The 20,353-nt window shown below is 33.6% G+C and overlaps 1 protein-coding gene across 3 annotated transcripts in view; it reads left to right on the forward strand.

Moving 5' to 3' along the window:
* The window catches only part of GNAS (GNAS complex locus), a 179,728-nt gene that overhangs the window by 152,095 nt on the left and 7,280 nt on the right, over positions 1-20,353 (forward strand). For all 3 annotated transcript variants that reach the window (XM_074210358.1, XM_074210359.1, XM_074210360.1), the window contains 3 exons: positions 10,260-10,314; positions 13,391-13,464; positions 15,473-15,531. In XM_074210358.1, the coding sequence (XP_074066459.1) occupies positions 10,260-10,314; positions 13,391-13,464; positions 15,473-15,531 (188 nt within the window). The remainder of the gene's footprint in view (positions 1-10,259; positions 10,315-13,390; positions 13,465-15,472; positions 15,532-20,353) is intronic.

Below are 20,353 nucleotides of genomic sequence, written 5' to 3' on the forward strand. Positions count from 1 at the left end.
CACATGTTATACTGATACTTCAATTGAAAGGCCACAATATGAAAGACAAAACTAGGGAAAACAGAAAAGACAATTATGACAAAGAGACAGAAAGAAGCAAATATCTAAAAAGTCCCTTGCAGGTCTACTTGTCTCTGTTTCTTTTGTAGTAACCACTTTTACCCTTTAAAAAATCACAATGGAAAGTAGTCAAGCAGCTAATAGGGTGATAGATTCTTACTTTAAAATGAAAAATGTATTTCAAAAATTGAATTTAACTTTTTTGCAATTTTTTTTATATATTCCTAGGATTGATATGTTAAAGAGAAATATGAGAATAAGAAATCAAATATTTTAAGAGCCAGTCATTTCTTTTTCTCAAAATAACTAAGGGATACCACTCAATTTTTCTGATAATTGTTATTATATTATGATGATGAAGTTTGAATTTAGGGAGACCATCTGTTGGAAGATAACAAAATCATCTAAGACATATAGACTCATTTCTGAATAGGATTTTGTCTTTGGAATATTTCAGTACAATATTATTGTTCCTCCAATGGTGTGTATCATTGCTGTTTTTCAAGGAAATCATGGACCTAAAAATAGACTGTATAAACACCAAGAGGTCTGTACTTTCAGTTTGAGGTTATAGAAATCTCTTGTTAGCTTTACTTCACAGAGTTTCCAAAGCCCACTGTGATTGTTATTAAGATGAAATTAGTATTTGAGTAAATATACTATAAAATATTACAGATAAATGAATCAATTTAGTGTTCTATATCTGGGATGTTGGGAGTTAATGTATTACTTAACATGATGATGTTTTTGTTCATTCTTGAAGAAGACCATGACATCAGGGATAGATGTCATGATATACGTGTGAATTGGATTTGAGTGAGGGGTGTGTTGTGCTAAGTCATCAGCCACACTTTCTCATCCAGAGCTATTTGGGTCCAGTGATCAGATATGAATCAGAGACTGGAGATGGTCCTGGATGGGAGGCAATCTGGGTTAAGTGATTTGCTCAAGGTCACACAGGTAGTGTCTGAGGACAGATTTGAACTCAGGTCCTCCTGACTTTCAGGGCCAGCCCTGCCATCAAGCTACCACTAACTTACTAACATATCTCATAATATAATAACTAACATTTCTCTAGTGCTCCCTTTTAATGTGTGTGAAGCATTTTACATTTTATCTTGATTGATTTATACCACAAACCCTCTGATGTAGATGCTGTTATTATAATATACCTTGTTTCATAGGTGAGGAAACTGAAGCTTATAAAAATGATAAAAAGGATCACACAGCTAGCAAGAATCCAAGACAGGATTTGAATTCAGGTGCCAAAATCTATGTTTAGGTCTGTCTACTCATTTAGCTCCCTCAATCCTATGAAATGTATATTTTAAAAAAACAGAAAGAAGTCTTTTAAGTCCCAGCATTCTGAATTCTTTTTTTCTTCACCACTCTAGTGTAGGTCCTCATCATCTCATACCAGTTCTATTGCAAAAGGCTGCTTGGTGGACCTGCCTGTCTAAGTTTCTCTCCACTTAAATCTATCTTTTAATCAGCCACTAGAGTGATTTTTTCCAAAGCCCTATTCAGTAAGCTCCAGTGGTTTCTTATTTGCCACCAGGAGTAAACACAAAATGCTGTTTGGCAATTGAAGCTCTTCATAACCAATCCCTACCGTCTTTCCAGTCTTCTTACACTTTCCTCCCTAACACTTACTCATTTTTCCAATGACACTGGCCTTCCACTTTAAGAAATTGTGAAGGTTTTGTAACACTAGGAAAAAAGTAAAAGACTATAACTTGAAATTTCAGGTGAAATAGAATGGAATTCATGAAAACCTGGAATATTTTCAAAGTGCTTTGTCCAAAACCCTGATGAACATAGTTAAAGATGAAGAAAAAAATTACTTAGATTGCACATTAAGTGCAGCTATTAAGGTGACTTGTTATTACCTCCAGGGCCACTTCCCCAAGCTACATTCTTTTTCACCAGTAGGTTTCACCAAAGAATGAGTTGACTACTGCTTAGGGAGACATCCTAAAAGATGGGATTTTTGTCTGTTGCTCATAAACCTTCACTTGTGAGTTTCCTTTCAAATATCAATCAGTTTGGTTTAATTGGTTTTTGGACAAGTTATTTACTAAACAAGTATAATTTTAAAAAAAATGAAAGATAACTAGGAATATACTCTCCTCCTGCACAAACAAGATCCCTAATCTGGGTTCCAATTTAAAGTACAATGTCAGAGAAGCACATGTGTAGAATTTACATGTGGCAAAGGCACATCCTACTGCTCTTGCTTTTAAGTTATTTTCTTGATTCTTAAAGTTCCCCAGAGGTTCCAATTAGCTGTAGCTCTCTGCTAGACTCCAAAAAAGATAGAACCCTGTTAAATTCATGGTTAGTTCTTTGCGATAAAAGTTCTTATTCCTTGTCACTTTTCTTAGGTGACAGTGCAATTTTTTGATGGAACCTTTGGATTTCTGAAACTCACCAAGTTATTTGGACACTCCCATCTTGGAGTACTGATTTGCCTAAGATAAGGAAAGAATAAATATATAAAAAACAGAGCTGCCATATGCTTCTACATGTAGTTCATAGTAGCAAGACAGGGAAGATGCAGGAAGCTGCCCTTTACCTTCAGCTAGAAGGGACTTGTAATTAGAATCCTAGATCTGGAGTTGGGAAGACATGGGTTTCAATCTAGCTTAAGACATGTACTGGTTGTGTTATTCTTCGCAAGGTATTTAACCTTGGTCTATTTCAGTTTCCTCATCTGTAAAATGGGGGTAATAATAACACCTATTACCCAAGATTATTGTAAGGATTAAATAAGGTATTTGTAAAGTACTTTGGCAAATATAAAGCAATATATAAATACTAGCTGCTGTTACTGTTGTTGCTGATACTACTACTACTACTACTACTACTACTACTAATACTACTACTAATACTATTGTTTTTATTACCACATATCAGATAAGAAGTAGAAGAAAAGGATAGTATTCTCTTTTTCTCAACTACCTTCTTTTTTCTTATATTTTTCGCTCTATTCCTAATGATGGGGTTTCTTTTCTCCTACTGACCCAATTTCTCCCATCACTCCAGTGGGAACAAGGGGAGGGGAAATGAGGGAAGGAGAGGGGGGGGAGAGAGAGACACATACACACACAGAAGGAGACAGAGAGAGAATAAAAACTACAGGGAGAGATTGTTGTAGTCTTGATCTTGTCAACACGTAATAAATGTACTACTTTTGTGTTCTTGAACCCTGAGAATCACGTATTTTATTATACTGTCTTGTCATTCCACTTTTCCCTTTGCCCTGTAGCTTCATATTCTGCTTTTTACCCTCTCCATCATCTCCAGTCCCTTCACTTGTTGATTTTCCCCCCAAGACATCACCCATGCATTGACTATCCTATCCTGACCTCTCAGTGAACCAGTTTACATTGTCCTCTTCTTTCAAGTCCCTTGCTTTCTTAATCTTTTCATCAATTTTCCCTGGAGAGATCAATGCCACCATCTGCTTCTTTCAGTCATACTCTATGAACTTTTGAATGAAGATGAAGAAAATTATGAAAATGTGCTGACTAGATCCAAAACAATTTAGTATCACATTATTTCAAATGACCCCTCACAGAAGTAAGGCAGTTCATTTACACTTATTTAATTGACTCATCTCACTCATCACAGCAACTTTTCTAAAATTTTTCATCCTTTTCATCCACTAAAAGTATTTAGAAAATTCACTGAGTTCCATCTTCTCTCCTCATTTCATAGTACTCCAATACCACTATTTCCTTCACCCCAGTCTCACATGAAGAAGTGACCTTTCTCTTTACAAAGGCAAACTACTCCACATATACATTATCCCATTCTAAAGTCTTCTCCAACATATGGCCCCCTCTATCTTCCTCCTCATTTATTTTCTTTATTTTCCTTTTTTTATGTTTTTGCAAGGCAAATGGGGTTAACTGGCTTGCCCAAGGCCACACAGCTAGGTAGTTATTAAGTGTCTGAGGCCAGATTTGAACTCAGGTACTCCCGACTCCAGGGCCGGTGCTCTATCCACTGTGCCACCTAGCCGCCCCCTTCTCATTAATTTTCAGTCTCTCCCAGATCTACTGGCAGCTTCCCTTCTGCTTACAAACATACCTATGTCTTCTCATCAAAAAAACAAAAAGAAATCTTCATTGACCCTTCAATTCCCACTAGCCATTTATCCTTTATTTCCCTTCCCTAGTGTGGCTAAAATTCTTGATGACTATCTAAAGCAGATGCCTCCCCTTCTGTTTTTTCCAGTTTCTTAACTATCCATGGTCTGACTAAACATTCTCAATCAACTGAAACTATTCTTTCCAAATATGATGCTTTAACTGATGAATCTAATGGCCTTTTTTTGCCATCCTAATCCTTCCTGACCTTTCTGAAACCTTTGACACTGTTGATCAACCTCTCATTCTGGATAATATCTTCTCTAAGTTTTTCTGACACTGTATAATCCTGGTTCTCCTCTTACCTATTTAACTACTCCATCTTATCTCTTTTCCCTTATCCCAGTTATACCTACTAATGCTAAATGTCCCCTAAAATTTTGCCCTGGATCCTCTTTTCTTTCTCATCTATCCTGTTTAGCTTATTGATCTGATCAGTTCCCTAGGATTCCACTATCATCTATCCATCAGTCAGTAAACATCTATTAAGTGTTTGTTATGTTTGAGGCATTTCACTAAAAATTGGGGATATTACCTCACATTTAGCAAATTGGCTAATATGACATAAAAGAAAATTGATAAATATTGGAGAGGACTTGGGAAAATCAGAACACAAATGCTTTTTTGGTGGAATTGTGAACTGATCTAACCATTCTGGAGAGCAATTTGAAACTGTGCCCAAAAGGCAATAAAACTGTGCACACCTTTTGATCCAGCAATACCACTACTAGGTCTGCTTCCAAAAAACCTTGCAAAGCCACTCTTTTTGTGGTAGCAAAATAACTGAAAAATGAGTGGAATAAGTTCTGTTATTGTAATGGAATACTATTGTGCCATAAGATTTTCAGATTTCAGAAAAACATGGAAATACTTATAAGAACTAATACAAAGTGAAATTATCAGAACCAGGAAAACATTGTGCACAATAATAGTAATATTGTGCAATGATCAACTGTAAAAGACTTAGCTATTCCTAACAATACAATTATCCAAGACAATTTCAAAGAACTCATAATGAAAAATGCTGTCCTTCATCAGGGAGAGAACTTATGGCATCTAAATGTAGATCAAAGCATATTTTTACTTTGTGTATATGTATGTGCTTGCATGCTTCTTTTGATCAATATCTTTCTTCACAACATGACTAGGAAGGAAATGTGTTTTATAGAATTAAACATATACAAACTATATCAGATTGTTTACCTCCTCAGAGAGAGGAGGGGATAGACAGGAGAGGGACCAAAAATTTGAAACTTAAAAATAAAAATAATGCTGAAAATTTTCTTTATATATATATATGTATATTATATATATGTGTGTGTGTGTATGCATATATATATAAATTGGGAAAATAAAATATTATTTAAAAATGAAGTTGGGATACAGAAAGAAGCAAAAATTCTTGGCCACAAAGAGCTCACAATCTAATGGGGAAGACAACAAGAAAATATGTTTATATTAAGCCGTATACAGGACACATGGGAAATAATTGAGAGGGAAGGCACTAGAATTAAGAAATGGGAAATCTTCCTGTAGAAGACAGAATTTTAGCCAGAACTTAAAAGAAACCAGGGAAACCAGGATATAAAGAGGAAGGAGAGCATTCCAGTCATGGAGGGTAATGGAGAAAAAACCAAGACCTAAGAGATGGGCTATCTTATTTCTGGAACAGCCAGGATGTCAGAGTAACAAGATCAGAGAATATATGACTGGGAGTAAGATATAAGAAGACTAGCAGGGAAGGGGTGAAACAGGTAATAAAGGACTTTTAATGCCAAACAAAAGGTTTTATATTTGATCCTGGAAGCAACAGAGGAAGCCACTGGAATTTATTGAGTAGGAGAAGTGATGTGGTCAGACTACACATTGAGAAAAATCACTGAATGACTGAATGGAGATGAAATGGAGTGGAGAGATACTTGAGGCAGACTGACCCACAAACAGGCTACTATAATAATTTATGCATGAAATGGAGAGGCCTCCATCAGAGTATTGGCAGTGTTAGAAGAGAGAAGGGTACATATTTGAGAGATGTGAACTTTACCTAGTAGCTGATTGTATATGTGGGTGATAGTGAGGAGTACAGGATGATACCCAAGTTGTGAACCTGAGGGACTGAGAGGATGATGTTGTTGCCCTCTTCAAATAAAAGGGAAGGTAGGGAGGGTTTAGGTTTAGAAGGAAAGTTAATGAGTTCTATTTTGTACATGTGGTTTTCCAGTTTGAGATGTCGGAAGGCAGCTGGAGATGAAAGATTGGAGGTCAACAGCAAGATTAGGGTAGAATAGGTAGATCTAAGAATCATCAGCATAAATATAGAAATTAAATCCATAGGAACTGGTAAGATCAACAGGTGAAGTAGTATAGAAAGAAATTAGAGGGAGGCCCAGGCTAGAACCCTATAAGACAGTTCAATTTAGAAGGTGATCTGCAGACATATGTTGATGATTCTCAGATCTATTTATTGTTGTTGAGTCATTTCAGTTATGCCTGACTCTTCATGACCCACTTCATGACCACTGGAGTGGTTTGCCATTTCCTTTTCCAGCTTATTTTACAGATGAGAAACTGAGATAATCAGGGTTAAGTGACTTGCTCAGGATCACACAACTAGTAAGTGTCTGAGGCTGTATTTTACATATGTGTATATGTATGTAAAACCCCTTCTCTCATCTTACACTTCCAACACCTTATCACCAAATACCAATCCTATTGAAATGGCCTTGTGCTTCACTGCCCTGCCCAAAATTTTTTGTTCATCTGTATCAAATTGATCTTCCTAAAGCATAGTGGTGACCATGTTACTTCCACGATCAGTATGGTCTAGGTGTTCCCTTTCGCCTCCAGGATTAAATAAATATAAGATCCTCTGACATGTAAAACTATAAGTTGACCCCTCTACCTTTCCAGTCTTTTGCATTTTATATACTCCAATATGCTTTTTAATCCCATATGACTTCTTAATCATCTTTGAGCACATCACTAATTTCCCATTTCCAAGCATTGTCACTGCCTTAGAACTTTTCCTCCTCACCTGTGGCTTTGGTCCCCCTGGTTTCCTTCAAGTTCCAGCTAAAAGCCTTCCTTCTAAGAGAAGTTTTCCCAGTCTTTTTTCCCAGTGTTCATGCTTATGCCTCCCCTCTAAGATTATCTCCAATTTATCAAGATATAGTTTGTACATGGTTTGTGTTGTCTCCCCCACTATACTGTGGGCTCCTTGATAGCTTGGAATATCTTTTGCTTTTTTTTTTTTTGATCCCTAGTGCTTAGCACACTGCCTGACACATATATGGTAAGTACTTAATAAATGTTTATTGATTGATTTGACAGTTGTATACAGGAAGGGGAGTAATGCCTAATAAAACTGAAGAACTAGTTTGAGGCCATACTATTAAGAGTGTCTAGTGCCAAATAAAGGAGTTTATATTTGGTTCCAAACTAATTAGAGACAAACTGGAATTTATTGAGGAAGGAATGATATGGTTGGGACTATGCTTTAAGAAAACTTTAGCCACCATTTGTAGATTAGGAGAAAGGAGAAACTTGAAACAGAGAGACCAATAAAGAAGCCATTGGAATAGTCCAGGTTAGAGGTCATAAAAAGGACCAACCTAGAAAGCTAAGAAGAGTCTGTCCAAGATAGAGATAGAAGAGAAAAGTGGCTGAGATTTGGTAATTTTAGGGATATGCCGGAGGAATGAAAATAAGGAAAGATCACACTAAAGTTGAAGATCTTATCTAAAGATAAAGAAGTTTCAAGTGGGGGGAAGAGATATAATGAAAATATAAGGACCTCCTTTTGCCTGCTTATTCTTTGTGGCATACTCCATCTCACTGAAAAAGAAAATGAGAGAGGCGATATGGCACTGTTATAGAGGTCTTTATTTCTTTAAAAAAATTTTTTAAATTTATTTTAGGTAATGGGGTTAAGTGGCTTGCCCAGGGTCATACAGCTAGTCAAATAAGTGTCTGCGGCCGTATTTGAACTCAAGCCCTCCTGACTCCAGAGCCAGTGCTCTATCCACTGCACCACCTAGCTCCCCCTAGAGGACTCTATTCTGCAAGGTGGTCTAGGGTATACTAAGGATGAAGAAATATAAATTTTCCCAGTGGTAATTGTGCAAACTACTGTTGTGGGTGCTCTTGCCATGGTTAAGTTATAATTGCCCTAAAGATAGAGAACTTTGGGGTTTGCATAGCTTCTAAAAGTAAAGAGTTGAGAAGTATGGGGCAATTATGAGTGGATATTAGAAGGGAATAGGTCTAAATAGGTTAGAGATAAACCCCAAAATATTCTGTTATGGCAAGTATGGAATGCAACCAGAAGTGTACTTGGGAAATGTTTAACAACCAGTTCTCCAAGGCAGGGAATGTACACTTGATACTTTTAAGTTTAAACAACATTACTAACATTTTCTTCATCATTTTCTTAAGTCTGGAAAGTCATATAAAACAGTTTAACAATCAATAAATCAAGCCCTGGTTAGTAGCATGTGCCAATTTCCAAAATATAAGTGCTTACATTGAAAATTTAACATAAGTTCTTGGGAACCAGTTTGAAATGGTCTCAGTACAATCCTTTGAATATAGTAACCCATCTTCCCACCATCCAGCTAGCTCAGCACTCACCATTTAGGATCATTTGTGATGCAGTAGATTGAGCACTGGCCTTGGAGTCAGGAGGACTAGAGTTCTAATCCAGTCTTGTACACTTAGTACACTTAGTAGTGTGTGACACTTAACCTTGCATCCAGGACCATCTCCAATCATCCTGATTCATATCTGGTCTCTGAAACTCGGATGACTCTGGAGGAAAAAGTAAGGCTGGTGACTTAGCACAGCACTCAAATCCAACTCATATTCTTGTCATGGCATCACCTCCCTGATGTCATGGTCTTCTTCGAAAACAAAGGACAAACATTATCATTACCTTCTTGATGCCTTCTGAAGGGGGCCAGCCACCACCCCTACTTTAGATATGATTAGCCTAAAAAAATGGCTAGTGTTTGAGATAGCAGGAGCATCCAAGTTTAAGTAGTAAGTAGTTGTCTTCAAACTTAATAGTCACTTCTTTTGAATGGCAAAAGACAAGTATATTTGTAGAAATGTAGGATTTCATTTTCATTTGAAATGCAAGTTGTCAGGAAGGTTTTTGGAATATGAAATGACTATTGATGTAGAAATGCAACCAGAGGCAAATTATCATAATAAAAAATTGTCTACTTATCATTTGGTAGCATTTGTTAAAACTTAAGAATTAAATTTGCATATATTTATATGCAAATATATTGCATATATTTCATGTAAAACTTAACATGACCTCTATTCAGACTACTTGAAAGCTAACTTTTCTATATGGATTATGTGCCATGCAGTATAATAGAAAAATTCCTAGCATCTTTTGCTTAAGTGATGGGGGGTGGGGAATCACTTAAAATCACTTAACTGATCATCCTAATAAACATTTTAACCACTCTCCTATACTGAACCTTGTTTCCAGATTTAGTAAGTAGGAGTTATTGCTTTTAGTCAAAAGATGGATGCATAAGGATGCCACCATAGATTGGTGATTTAAAACTTATTTCCCTTTTTTCCCTTCGAAAATGATACATTGAAAAATAACATTGAAGTGGTACTTTTCGCCCCCTGCTGGACAATAATGGCAAATTCTGCCTTGTATTTTTAAAGTCACACATGCCACACAACTCTCACCAACAATGGTTATAGACATATGATGCTCTGAAATTTTTTATGGTGTACTTTATAGTAGCATTTTTAATTTCTAAAACATATGTAAATTTCAGAGTTCTGCTTTCCTTTATTTCAGAATATGAATTTCAGTCTTTATGAATTGCCAAAGGGGGATTTCAAAGGATTCTATAAAATATGTGAATTGAGTTATAAAATTAATCAAACATTGATTTAGTATAAGATAAATATGTTATATATAAATATATGTTATAATCATGATGATAAAAGATATAATTTTATAATACATCCAATTTACAGACATATAACATTTAAATAATTTTCTTTTTCTTTCAGCTTTCTAGACAAGATTGATGTAGTCAAACAAAATGAATATACACCATCTGACCAAGTGAGTGAAACTCTTCTTACAATCAGGGTGCTTGAAAAAATACTTGAAAAAATTATTTGAAGTTGACTTAATTATGTTCATAAATATCCTCCCTCAAGTGGAAATAGACAATGTTATAAAAAATTTTTGGTGGATGGTGAACATTATGTGAAATATTGTGATCTTTTGAAAATAATAACTAGTTTCACTTTTGCCTTTATATCCCCAGAGCCTAGTTAGTAGGCAACTATCAAATATTTGCTGAATTGATAATGATTTAATGAAATACAGTACATATCAAACATCTTTTTGTTACTTGATCTTGTCACATGGGCAATATCATAGACTTTGTGGGAACTGTTCTTGGTCAAATCTGTATCCCTTTGATGAACTAACATAGCTATTTTATTTTTATTCAAGTAACTTATTTGTTTGGAGGTATGTTGATAAGAGACCTGATAACATAAAGTTAATTCATAAGATGAAAAATCCTTCTAATAAGCATTTCAAAACATTTTGCTTATATTTTATTGTTTTTTAAGCATGTGAAAATCTATATCACTCTATTCTGAAAGATTTCCACTTGGTCCTGAAATTAATATTCTGAACCTACCCTTTTTATGCTTTATTGAAAATTCACTAAAAGTTTCCAATACTTGATTAATTTACTGATTTGATAATCTTGATGGATTAAGCATTTGAGGAAACAGAAGGCAAGTTGGGCATCTCCCCATCAATATCTTGGTCCCAGCAGTTCAATACCAAGTGATAAAATATAATATGGTGTAACGAAAAGTGCATTATATCCTAGTTCTAGTTTTAGTCACAGTCAAGTGACTTTAGGGAATTACATTTTTACATCCACATAATGAGAGAATTTGACCGAGTGATATCTGAGATCCATTCCAGCTCTAATATCTGTTGCGTTCATAAATTGTGTGAGATATTGAACAAGTTATTACATCCATTAGTCTTTCTTCATTCTTTCTTTCCTTCCTTCCTTTTTTCCCTGCCTTTTTTCTCTTCTTCACTCCCTTTATTCCTTCTTTTCTCATTTCCTTTTTCCTTACTACTGAAAGAATCAGATGAGATAATGTATACAAAAGTTTTATGTAAACTTTAAAGAACTATACAAGTATTAGAAGGTTTTGTTAAGGATAACTTTTTGTTTTGACTTATTCAAGATAATTTGAAGTCATTTAATCCCCTTAAGATAACTGGTTTTAAATTATTTATGAATTAAAATATTAGTCTAAACAGAACTGGCAAATGTCAGCTATCTACAGCAGTGGACAAAACCAATAACATAATTATGTCTATACAATATATAATCCAAAAATTATTTCTATTTAATTTCAAAGCTTATTGAATGATTTTACCAACATGTGAGTATGTTGATATCTAGATTTTTCTAATTTTCCTTAGCCCAGTATTAAAATTACTTGTATATTTCCTGAATATTTTAAAAGTAAAATCTGATGGGCAATAAGAAGGAAGTCTGTTTGGGTTTATACCTTTGTTATGGATAATCAGGAGGCATCCATAAAAAATCATTCTTTCTCATATTGTTATCATGAAAAGACCTAGGAAACTTCATTAGAAGTTGAAGATCATTTTTTTCATAGCCTCACATTACTGATGATAATCTTAGTCAAAGTTCCAGCTTTTCTATAGATAATATTTTTTATCTTTTTAATCCTTTCCTTGCTATCAAAATCAATATTTTGGATTTTAAACATTTCATTTTGCAACTGCATTTTGATAATTTTATTTTACATAACTCATTTTATATTATTATTTATTGAAGGTTCTGATTTGGAAAGCACATTTAAAAAAATTCTGAGATATAATTTGCATCTTGCTTCAAAAAGCATTTAAAACTATAATCTCCACACAGTTATTTTAAATATTAATTAAAAATTTATGGGGCGGCTAGGTGGCGTAGTGGATAAAGCACCGGCCTTGGAGTCAGGAGTACCTGGGTTCAAATCCGGTCTCAGACACTTAATAATTACCTAGCTGTGTGGCCTTGGGCAAGCCACTTAACCCCATTTGCCTTGCAAAAAAAAATTAGAGACAGTACAGTTTAGTGAATAGAGAGCTGACTCTAGAACCAGAAAGTCCTAGGTTCAAATGTTGCTTCTAACACATTTTGGCTGTGTGATATTGGGCAAATCATCTAACTTCTCAGTAGCCCTGGAAACTCTTTAAGACTATAATCCCAATGGCTAAGTAGAGCACTGGATAGAGCACTGGACAGAGCACTGGCCCTGGAGTCAGGAGTACCTGAGTTCAAATCTGGCCTCAGACACTTAATATTTACCTAGCTGTTTGGCCTTGGGCAAACCACTTAACCCCATTTGGCTTGCTAAAACCTAAAATTAAAAAAAAAAAACGAATATAATCCCAAGAATATTTGTCAGTCTTCATTGATTGAGAGAGTTTCCTTTCTTTGAGTCTCCTATATCAATAAAATCATCATCTGGTTCAAAAAAAAGCAGCTTATCATTATGATTCATTAATATGGGAAAATAAAACTTGGAGCAGTAATCTATCTAAATATCCCATATAGCTAACCTGTAGAAGATAGAAAATGTGAGCTTTAAGGAAAAGTTCTAAGATGCTAGTACTATATGCACAAGAGTAATTTAATGTTTTTGACCTTGAAGAAAAGACAAAAATAATGTTAATTTTTTATCTCTGTATCAGACATAAGATAACCGTTAAACATATTACCATATCTAATTAATTGAATATTATTGTTTTTATCCTAAAATTAATAATTTTAATGTCACAAACTATGAAGCCATTTCTATCATTTCTAACTTCATTATTTGCCCTGAACTCAACTAATAATTTAGATCAAACTACTAAGGGATAGGGGGCTCAATTTTGCTATTTACTCATCAATGTTTATTACTATGATACCTCTACCACAATTTAGTACTTTTTTCTGGTTCTGTCTTTGTAATTTTATTGCATAAATATAAACAAGTTGTTTATTCTTTATATAAGCAGTATTTTCCTTTGTAATCAGATATGAAATAATCATGGTATTTATTTTTCTGACTTAACTGACTTTTGTTTTTGTTTCTAGGATCTCCTCAGATGCAGAGTTTTGACATCAGGAATTTTTGAAACCAAATTTCAAGTGGATAAAGTAAATTTTCAGTAAGTAAAGTTTCATAGTTTTCTCCTTCATATTCTTTATGCTTTCCTGCCTTTCCAGTATTTTACTGACAAGAACTAATAAAAGAAAGTTATGGGAGTTGCTTTTGGTTTTTTGTGCAACAACCTGTTTCACAGCTTTGTAGACTTTGAAGAACTACATGAGTGTGATTATCAATATGAGTAATAGCAATAATTTTTCCCTTTTTCTCCTCCTTTTTTACACGTAAGCTGAAAAATGACTGCTTATATCTCACAAAAGTTTCTACCTAAGCTAAAATATGTGATTTTTTTTTAAACAGTGCTTCCATACATAAAAAGGAAAATATACCTATTAGTCATTGTGCTGGTATCATGGGGTTTGAAGTTTCTTTTTCTCACTTTGTTGTGAAAAGGGTAAAACTATATAAAAATTGTAAATTTAGTCAGTCATATACTTTCAGATGTCCTACTTAAAAGTAATCTTTAATATTGTCTTTATTTAACAAATTCATTAATTCAAGAAATATTTATTAAATAATCCTACTCCTTTATAAAGCAGTCGTGTCACACTAATGCATCTTGGTTTCCTTGTGAGAACCATAACTTCATTCAACTTACAATGGCATGAAACATATTTGAGGGATGGGACCATTTTCATATTTGCCTTTGTATTTCCAGCACCTAGTACCATATAGGTGTGTAGATTCCTTTAACATTTGCTTATTAGTTGAATTGCTTCATAGTAGTTACCTCCTTTCACTTTTAACTCTGTCAAAAGATGTTTGTGTGTGTATGTGTGTTATCTTTGCCCAGAAGATGTCTCATACTTCGTGTCCAAATCATTCCTATTGTTTCTCTTTTTATTTTTGTAAGTAACCTTCACTGTTTGTAAACTTAACAATACTGCTTTAAAAATTCTAAGCAGAGGATCATAGACCTAGTGTTGGAAGAAACCTCAGAGGCCATCTTATCCAACCTCATTTTAAAGATGAAGAAACAGGTGCCCAAGGAGCTTATATGACTTGCCTAAGGTCACATAGGTGTTAAATGTCAAAGGAAAATTGTAAACATAACTCCTCTCACTCTATAATAAGGGCTCTTTCTACTCTATCTTACTGTTTCCATTCATTTTCAGTGCAGCAAAGCTGAAAATTATTCTGATTTTGATATATTCAGAATTATGCATGTTTGCTTAAGTAAATAACATTGTAAATGATTGTATTTCTTTTATTATTAACCAAAAAGCATGTAGTAAATACCTAATATAGCACTGTGCTAGGTATACAAAGACAAAAATGAAATAGTCTTTGTCCATAGGGAGCTTATATTATCTTGGAATTCTGCTACTAGAACACTTGTAGTACTACAGACTAGTACTACTTCTAACTTAGAGAAAGTAGAACACTGATCAGTCATTGAAAGTATTCATCTTGAGTTACATAAATTGTGATTGATAAAAATTTTATAAAAATTAATTGGATTTGGTAATATGTTTCACACAATTATACATGTTTTATAACCAATTTCAGCCTACTTGCTATCCTAGGATAGGGGAAGAAGGATGAGAAGAAGAAAACTTTGCAAAAATGAATGATGTAAATTATCTTTACATATAGTCTGAAAAATAAATAAGAAAAATATTATAAACTTTTATATGCAAACATATTAATTTTTATTTTAGAAATAATCATTTGAAGTGTCTTCCTGGTTTTAGGATAAATAAGAATATAATATGATATGACTGGAAATTTCAAGAACTATTAAGTAGATGAGCTATTGTTTAATATAAATAAGTCCACTATTTGTTTAACTTTGTGATAAGAATTATTCTAAATTATACTAGCTTATTATTTAAGAACTAAAATTTCTTTAGCTTTGGAAGGAAAAAAAAGACAAGCTCATGCTTAAACTGAAAAATATTACTTTTCTAAACACTTTGAATCAGGTATACAAACTTTACCTCTCTTGTTGCTTTAGTGAAATTTCATATTTTAGCCTCTGTAAGTGACTAGATATTTCTCTTCACCAGCATGTTTGATGTCGGAGGACAGCGAGATGAACGTAGAAAATGGATCCAGTGTTTTAATGGTATGAATTGAAATTGATTGTCTTTAGATTTAATTCCAAATGACCAAAGAAATAAGCTTTTACTTTGATTTTTAATAGCTTTTCTTTTGAAATAGACTTCTTTGTTATTTTTCCCCTGGCATGTAACCTTTTATACTTGTAATGTCTTATTTATGAAGATCCAATTTTTGTTAAAAAGAAAAGTATATTTGGTAATTGGTCAGATCTTGGATTGAGCATCATGTATAATTAATATTCTCATTTCAGTTGCTAAATTCATTAATTTCACTAAAAAATATATTAAAGTTATGTAACAGTTTGGAGGACTTACCTGACTTAACACTGTTTTAGATAAGCAGAAGCTGGAGGATTTTAGGGAAAGAATTGGTAACACAACTATAATTACATTTTAACCAAATCAGATTAACTCAACATTTGTCTAGGTACACACTGAAAAAAGGGTTGAATTCATGTGTATTTAATAATCTCATATTAAGGTGAGGTTTCAAGGAACTGCATTCTAATGAAGACATTGGGCATTGTGTAGTAGAAGTTAACTATTACCCCCCACAAAAAGTCATTTACAGAGATATTACTATGCTGATTTAATGTTCCAGAAAGGCAACTATTCTAGGGTTTAAGAGTTTGTTTTTTAAACTAAAGAAAACTTCATCAGCTGAGATAATAAAAATAATATTTTTAATCATTCAAGAATAGTATGTAGATTATTTGAGGAAAGTAGAAGAGACTAAAGAGGTCATCTAGTATAACCCCTAATTGAATAGGAATCTTCTTTACAACATACCCAAGAAAATGTTCAGCCTCTTCTTCATAAAGACTCCAACATTAATTACCTCCCTGGGCATCACATTCCACTTTGAAACAATTTTAATTAAGTGACTTTTGGCTCAAGGACAAATTTCTCTGCAATTTCTACCCATTTTTCCTAATTTTACCCTATACTTCCAAGGAAAATAAATACTTCTTCCAGCACTTAGCACCATGTATTACACAAGATAAATGCATAATGAATGTATGAATTAAATTCCATGTTTTATGGACATTTGAATATTTAACCTCCTTTTCGCTAAACTAAAAACCCTAAATGCCTTCAGTTAGTTCTCTTATGGCATAGTTTCAAAGTCTTTACTATCCTATTTGCCTTCTTTGAGATTCATTGTAGCTTATCAATGTCCTTCCTAAAAATGTAAAATCCAGAACTGAATTTAGTATTCTAGATTACTTTCTGATGCACAGTAGATGGGAGATGGGTAGGATTCTATTCTCACTTGTCATGAATGCTACATGTATGTTAATACAGCCTAAGACCACATTTGTTTGTTTGTTCTTTTGGCTGCCCTATCACATGGTAAGACATCTAGTTGGGCAGTAGATAGAGTGCCAGGATTGGAGTTAGGAAGATCTGAGTTCAAATTCAACCTCAGACAATTACTAATTGGGTGACTCTGGACAAGTTACTTAATTAACCTTGTTTGCCTCAGTTTCCTCATCTGTAAAATGAACTAGGGAAGGAAATTATAAACCATTCCAGTACCTTTGCCAAAAAGAAAAAAAATCATCCTAAATGGGGTCACAAAGAGTTAGACATGACTCAACAGCAGTATACAAATCACACTGTAAACTTAGAGTGAACTTGCATTTCACTAAAATTTCCAGGTCTGTTTCCATACTAAATGTTGTCAGGCTATGTTCTTCCCTATCCTATATCTGTTTGTTTTGGGGGTTTTTTGTATTTAGATGTAGAAATTTATGTTTTTCTTCTAGCAGATTTAGGCTACTGTTGTTTCTAGCTTAACAAAATTTTTTTCTGGATCCATCCTACCCTACAATGTGTGGACTGTTCCATTATTATTTTTGTCATCTATAAATCTGATAAGTTTTCCATCTGTAATTTAATCTGAGTCACTGATAAAAATCTTGAACAGTGCAAGACCACATACAAATTCCTAAAGCACTTCCAGGTCCCTTATAGATCTTCCACATTCATACTGAAATAAATAACTACTCCATGTGTCTTGGCATTCAAAGATTTCTTAATCCACTATATTATAGCTGACTAGTACATATATCTGACAAGGATATCCTAAGAGCCTTTGTCAAATGCCTTGGTACAGTATTTCTCTAATTTATCTGACTAGTTATCTAGTCACAAAATGAAAGTAGGTCAGTCTCTTCATGAGGAACCCATGCTAGCTTTCAATGATCACCATTTCCTTTAAATGCCTGTATCCCAACTTTTTAATAATACTGAGCTCTAGACTTTTGCCAGGAATTGAAATCAAGGTCACTTATGTATAGCTTGAAGAATCTGCTTCCCGTTCATGAAAATTTGTCTACCTCAACTCATACCACATCCCCTATTCTCCACAATTTTTCAATGATTACTGATACCAGGTCAGTCAAATTATCAGCAAATTATTTCAGCACTTTAGGACAGGGGCGATAAACATGCAACCCATAACATGTAACCTACAGTATTCCTGATTGTAGCCTGAATGAGAATAAAACATAATTTTAAAATATTTAATAAAATAAGTAAAAATAAAACAATATTGACATAAAATTTTCTACATCAACATTCAGCTCACAAGAATACTTATGTACAGTTTAATGGCCACTGTTTTTCTATTTGAATTTGACACTACCATTCTAGGATATTATTTATCCAAAGCTTGGAGTGTTGAATTATTTAATGGCAATTAATTTAATTAATTTAATCTTTAATTTTCTTGGGTGTCAACATTTCACTTCTTACTTTCCTACACTATAGATCATTCTCCTTGGAAGAAAAAATCAAAACAAAGTAAAACTGTGTAGGCCTGTTTTCTCATTATCATCATTCCATATACCCTGGACCATAATCTTATTTCTTATTTTAGCTCCCTCTTGTCTTGCCTTGTCTTGTTTTCCTTGTTTTTCATTACTGAACCTCAGTTTTTTCCCAAATCTAGTGGACCTGAAATTATTCTTATAGGATAGCTGCACTCTTTTGTTATTAATTATTAACTAAATTTAGCTGTCCTTATTTCCATTTTGAGAACATATCCTTTTAGAATTTAAGTTGTTTTCTGTTTCTTTTCCCTTTGTTATATCTTCCCCATCTCATTCTCTTAGACAACATCACATCCTCTTTTATTCATATTCACTTATGTTTAGTATCATCAGAATTTCTTTTTGAGAGTGTAGTGACTCTAAGATCTCCATCTATAATTTTTCTGAACACTGAAATGTTTTCTCATAGTTTCATAGTACATAATACACTCTCTCTCACAAACTATACAATAGTGGGTTCACTTACTGTGACAGATATCTGAAATAACTGGTGTCCCATCAATATTATGACTTTTGCCACACTTATTATCTTTTTCTGGAACTCATCTTCTGTTTTTGGTCATGTAGATCATATTGTCTCCCACAATAGTACTTACATTTCTCCTTCCACTGAACCTTACCTAAATACTTCTATCATCTTTCCCTCTTCAGGTTTATGAATTTTTTCACATATTATCTCTTTTGCTCTTTAATTCTATTTCACTATGATTTCATTATTGTTTAAAAGTACTTCCAAAAGGATGATTCTCTTTGATGAGATGTCTTATAAAAGAATAGCATGAACTCCAGTGAAATTTCAAGTTTTGTCTACTCTTGTTAAGTATATTCTGTTCACTCCCCTCCCCCTTGATGCTGTATAAGTCTCCTGATCTCTCTCTGGGTGCTGTGTTCATAATGGACTCCACCTAGAGATAAATCCTAGAGAATAAATTTTTATGTCTAAAAAAATAAATTTACTTCTATAACACAACCAATCTCAAGACATTATTCTTTGTTTCCTGCCTGATCTACATTGTCATTTAATCTTTTTGTTTGGAGGCAGCTGTTAAAGCATTTGCTCCATTCTATTTTTCATATTCCGTATTTCAGGAAGACAGAATATTGATGTTTATAGAAATGATATAATCAGTTTTTGGTAAAATGGAAATAATTTTAAACTGCTTTTTTAGAAGGATAAGTATATTTAAAGGCCTAACTTGAGTGTAAAAGTACTCAGTAACATTTCTTGTCTAGCATTATTAAAGATGAAAGAAGATTATGAAAGGGTCTGAAATTTTACTCTGCTCAACAAAATCTCATCTTTCATACATGTCCAACCCCAATAAAATTAGATATTCAGTGAACTCTACTCACAACAAAAGATTTTCCATTTCTTATATGTTTAGTCAAGACACCATGCTGGACCCAAACAAGGATATCTTCAAAGAGTATATTCCATTAGGAGAGATTTGATATGAGTGCAACAACATAAGTAATGTGTGATAAATCTCATAAGGGGAGATAAAATAAAGTTATGAGAGTTGAGAGAAAGGAAAGATTGCTTCAAACCATGGGAACATTATCAAGGAATTCATAGAGGAGATAACATTTTGACTTGATCTTTTAAACATGGTTAGGATCTCAAATGACAAAGATAATGGAAGGACTTCAATGCAGAGGTGGCAATAAGCCATAGCATAGAAATGAGAGAAATGATTGAGATAATGTCATGTTTAATTTGGCTAGAATGTAGGGCATATGTTATAAGAATAGTATGAAATAAAATTGGAAAGGTAAACTGAAGTCATATCATAGGATTCTTATTAAATGCCATGATAAAGAATTTGAAAAAATTGGGGGGGGGGGGAGGGTATTCAGGAAATTTTGGTAATCAATGGAAAGTCTGTGAAGATTTTTAAAATTTTGAATTCCACAAATAGTCCTCCAAATAAAGATTTATAGGAGGTAGAACAGAAAAAAAGGATTATACATGAAACTGTGTATCTTAATC

Source organism: Macrotis lagotis, chromosome 1 (assembly GCF_037893015.1).
Source record: "Macrotis lagotis isolate mMagLag1 chromosome 1, bilby.v1.9.chrom.fasta, whole genome shotgun sequence".
Taxonomy (NCBI): domain Eukaryota; kingdom Metazoa; phylum Chordata; class Mammalia; order Peramelemorphia; family Peramelidae; genus Macrotis; species Macrotis lagotis.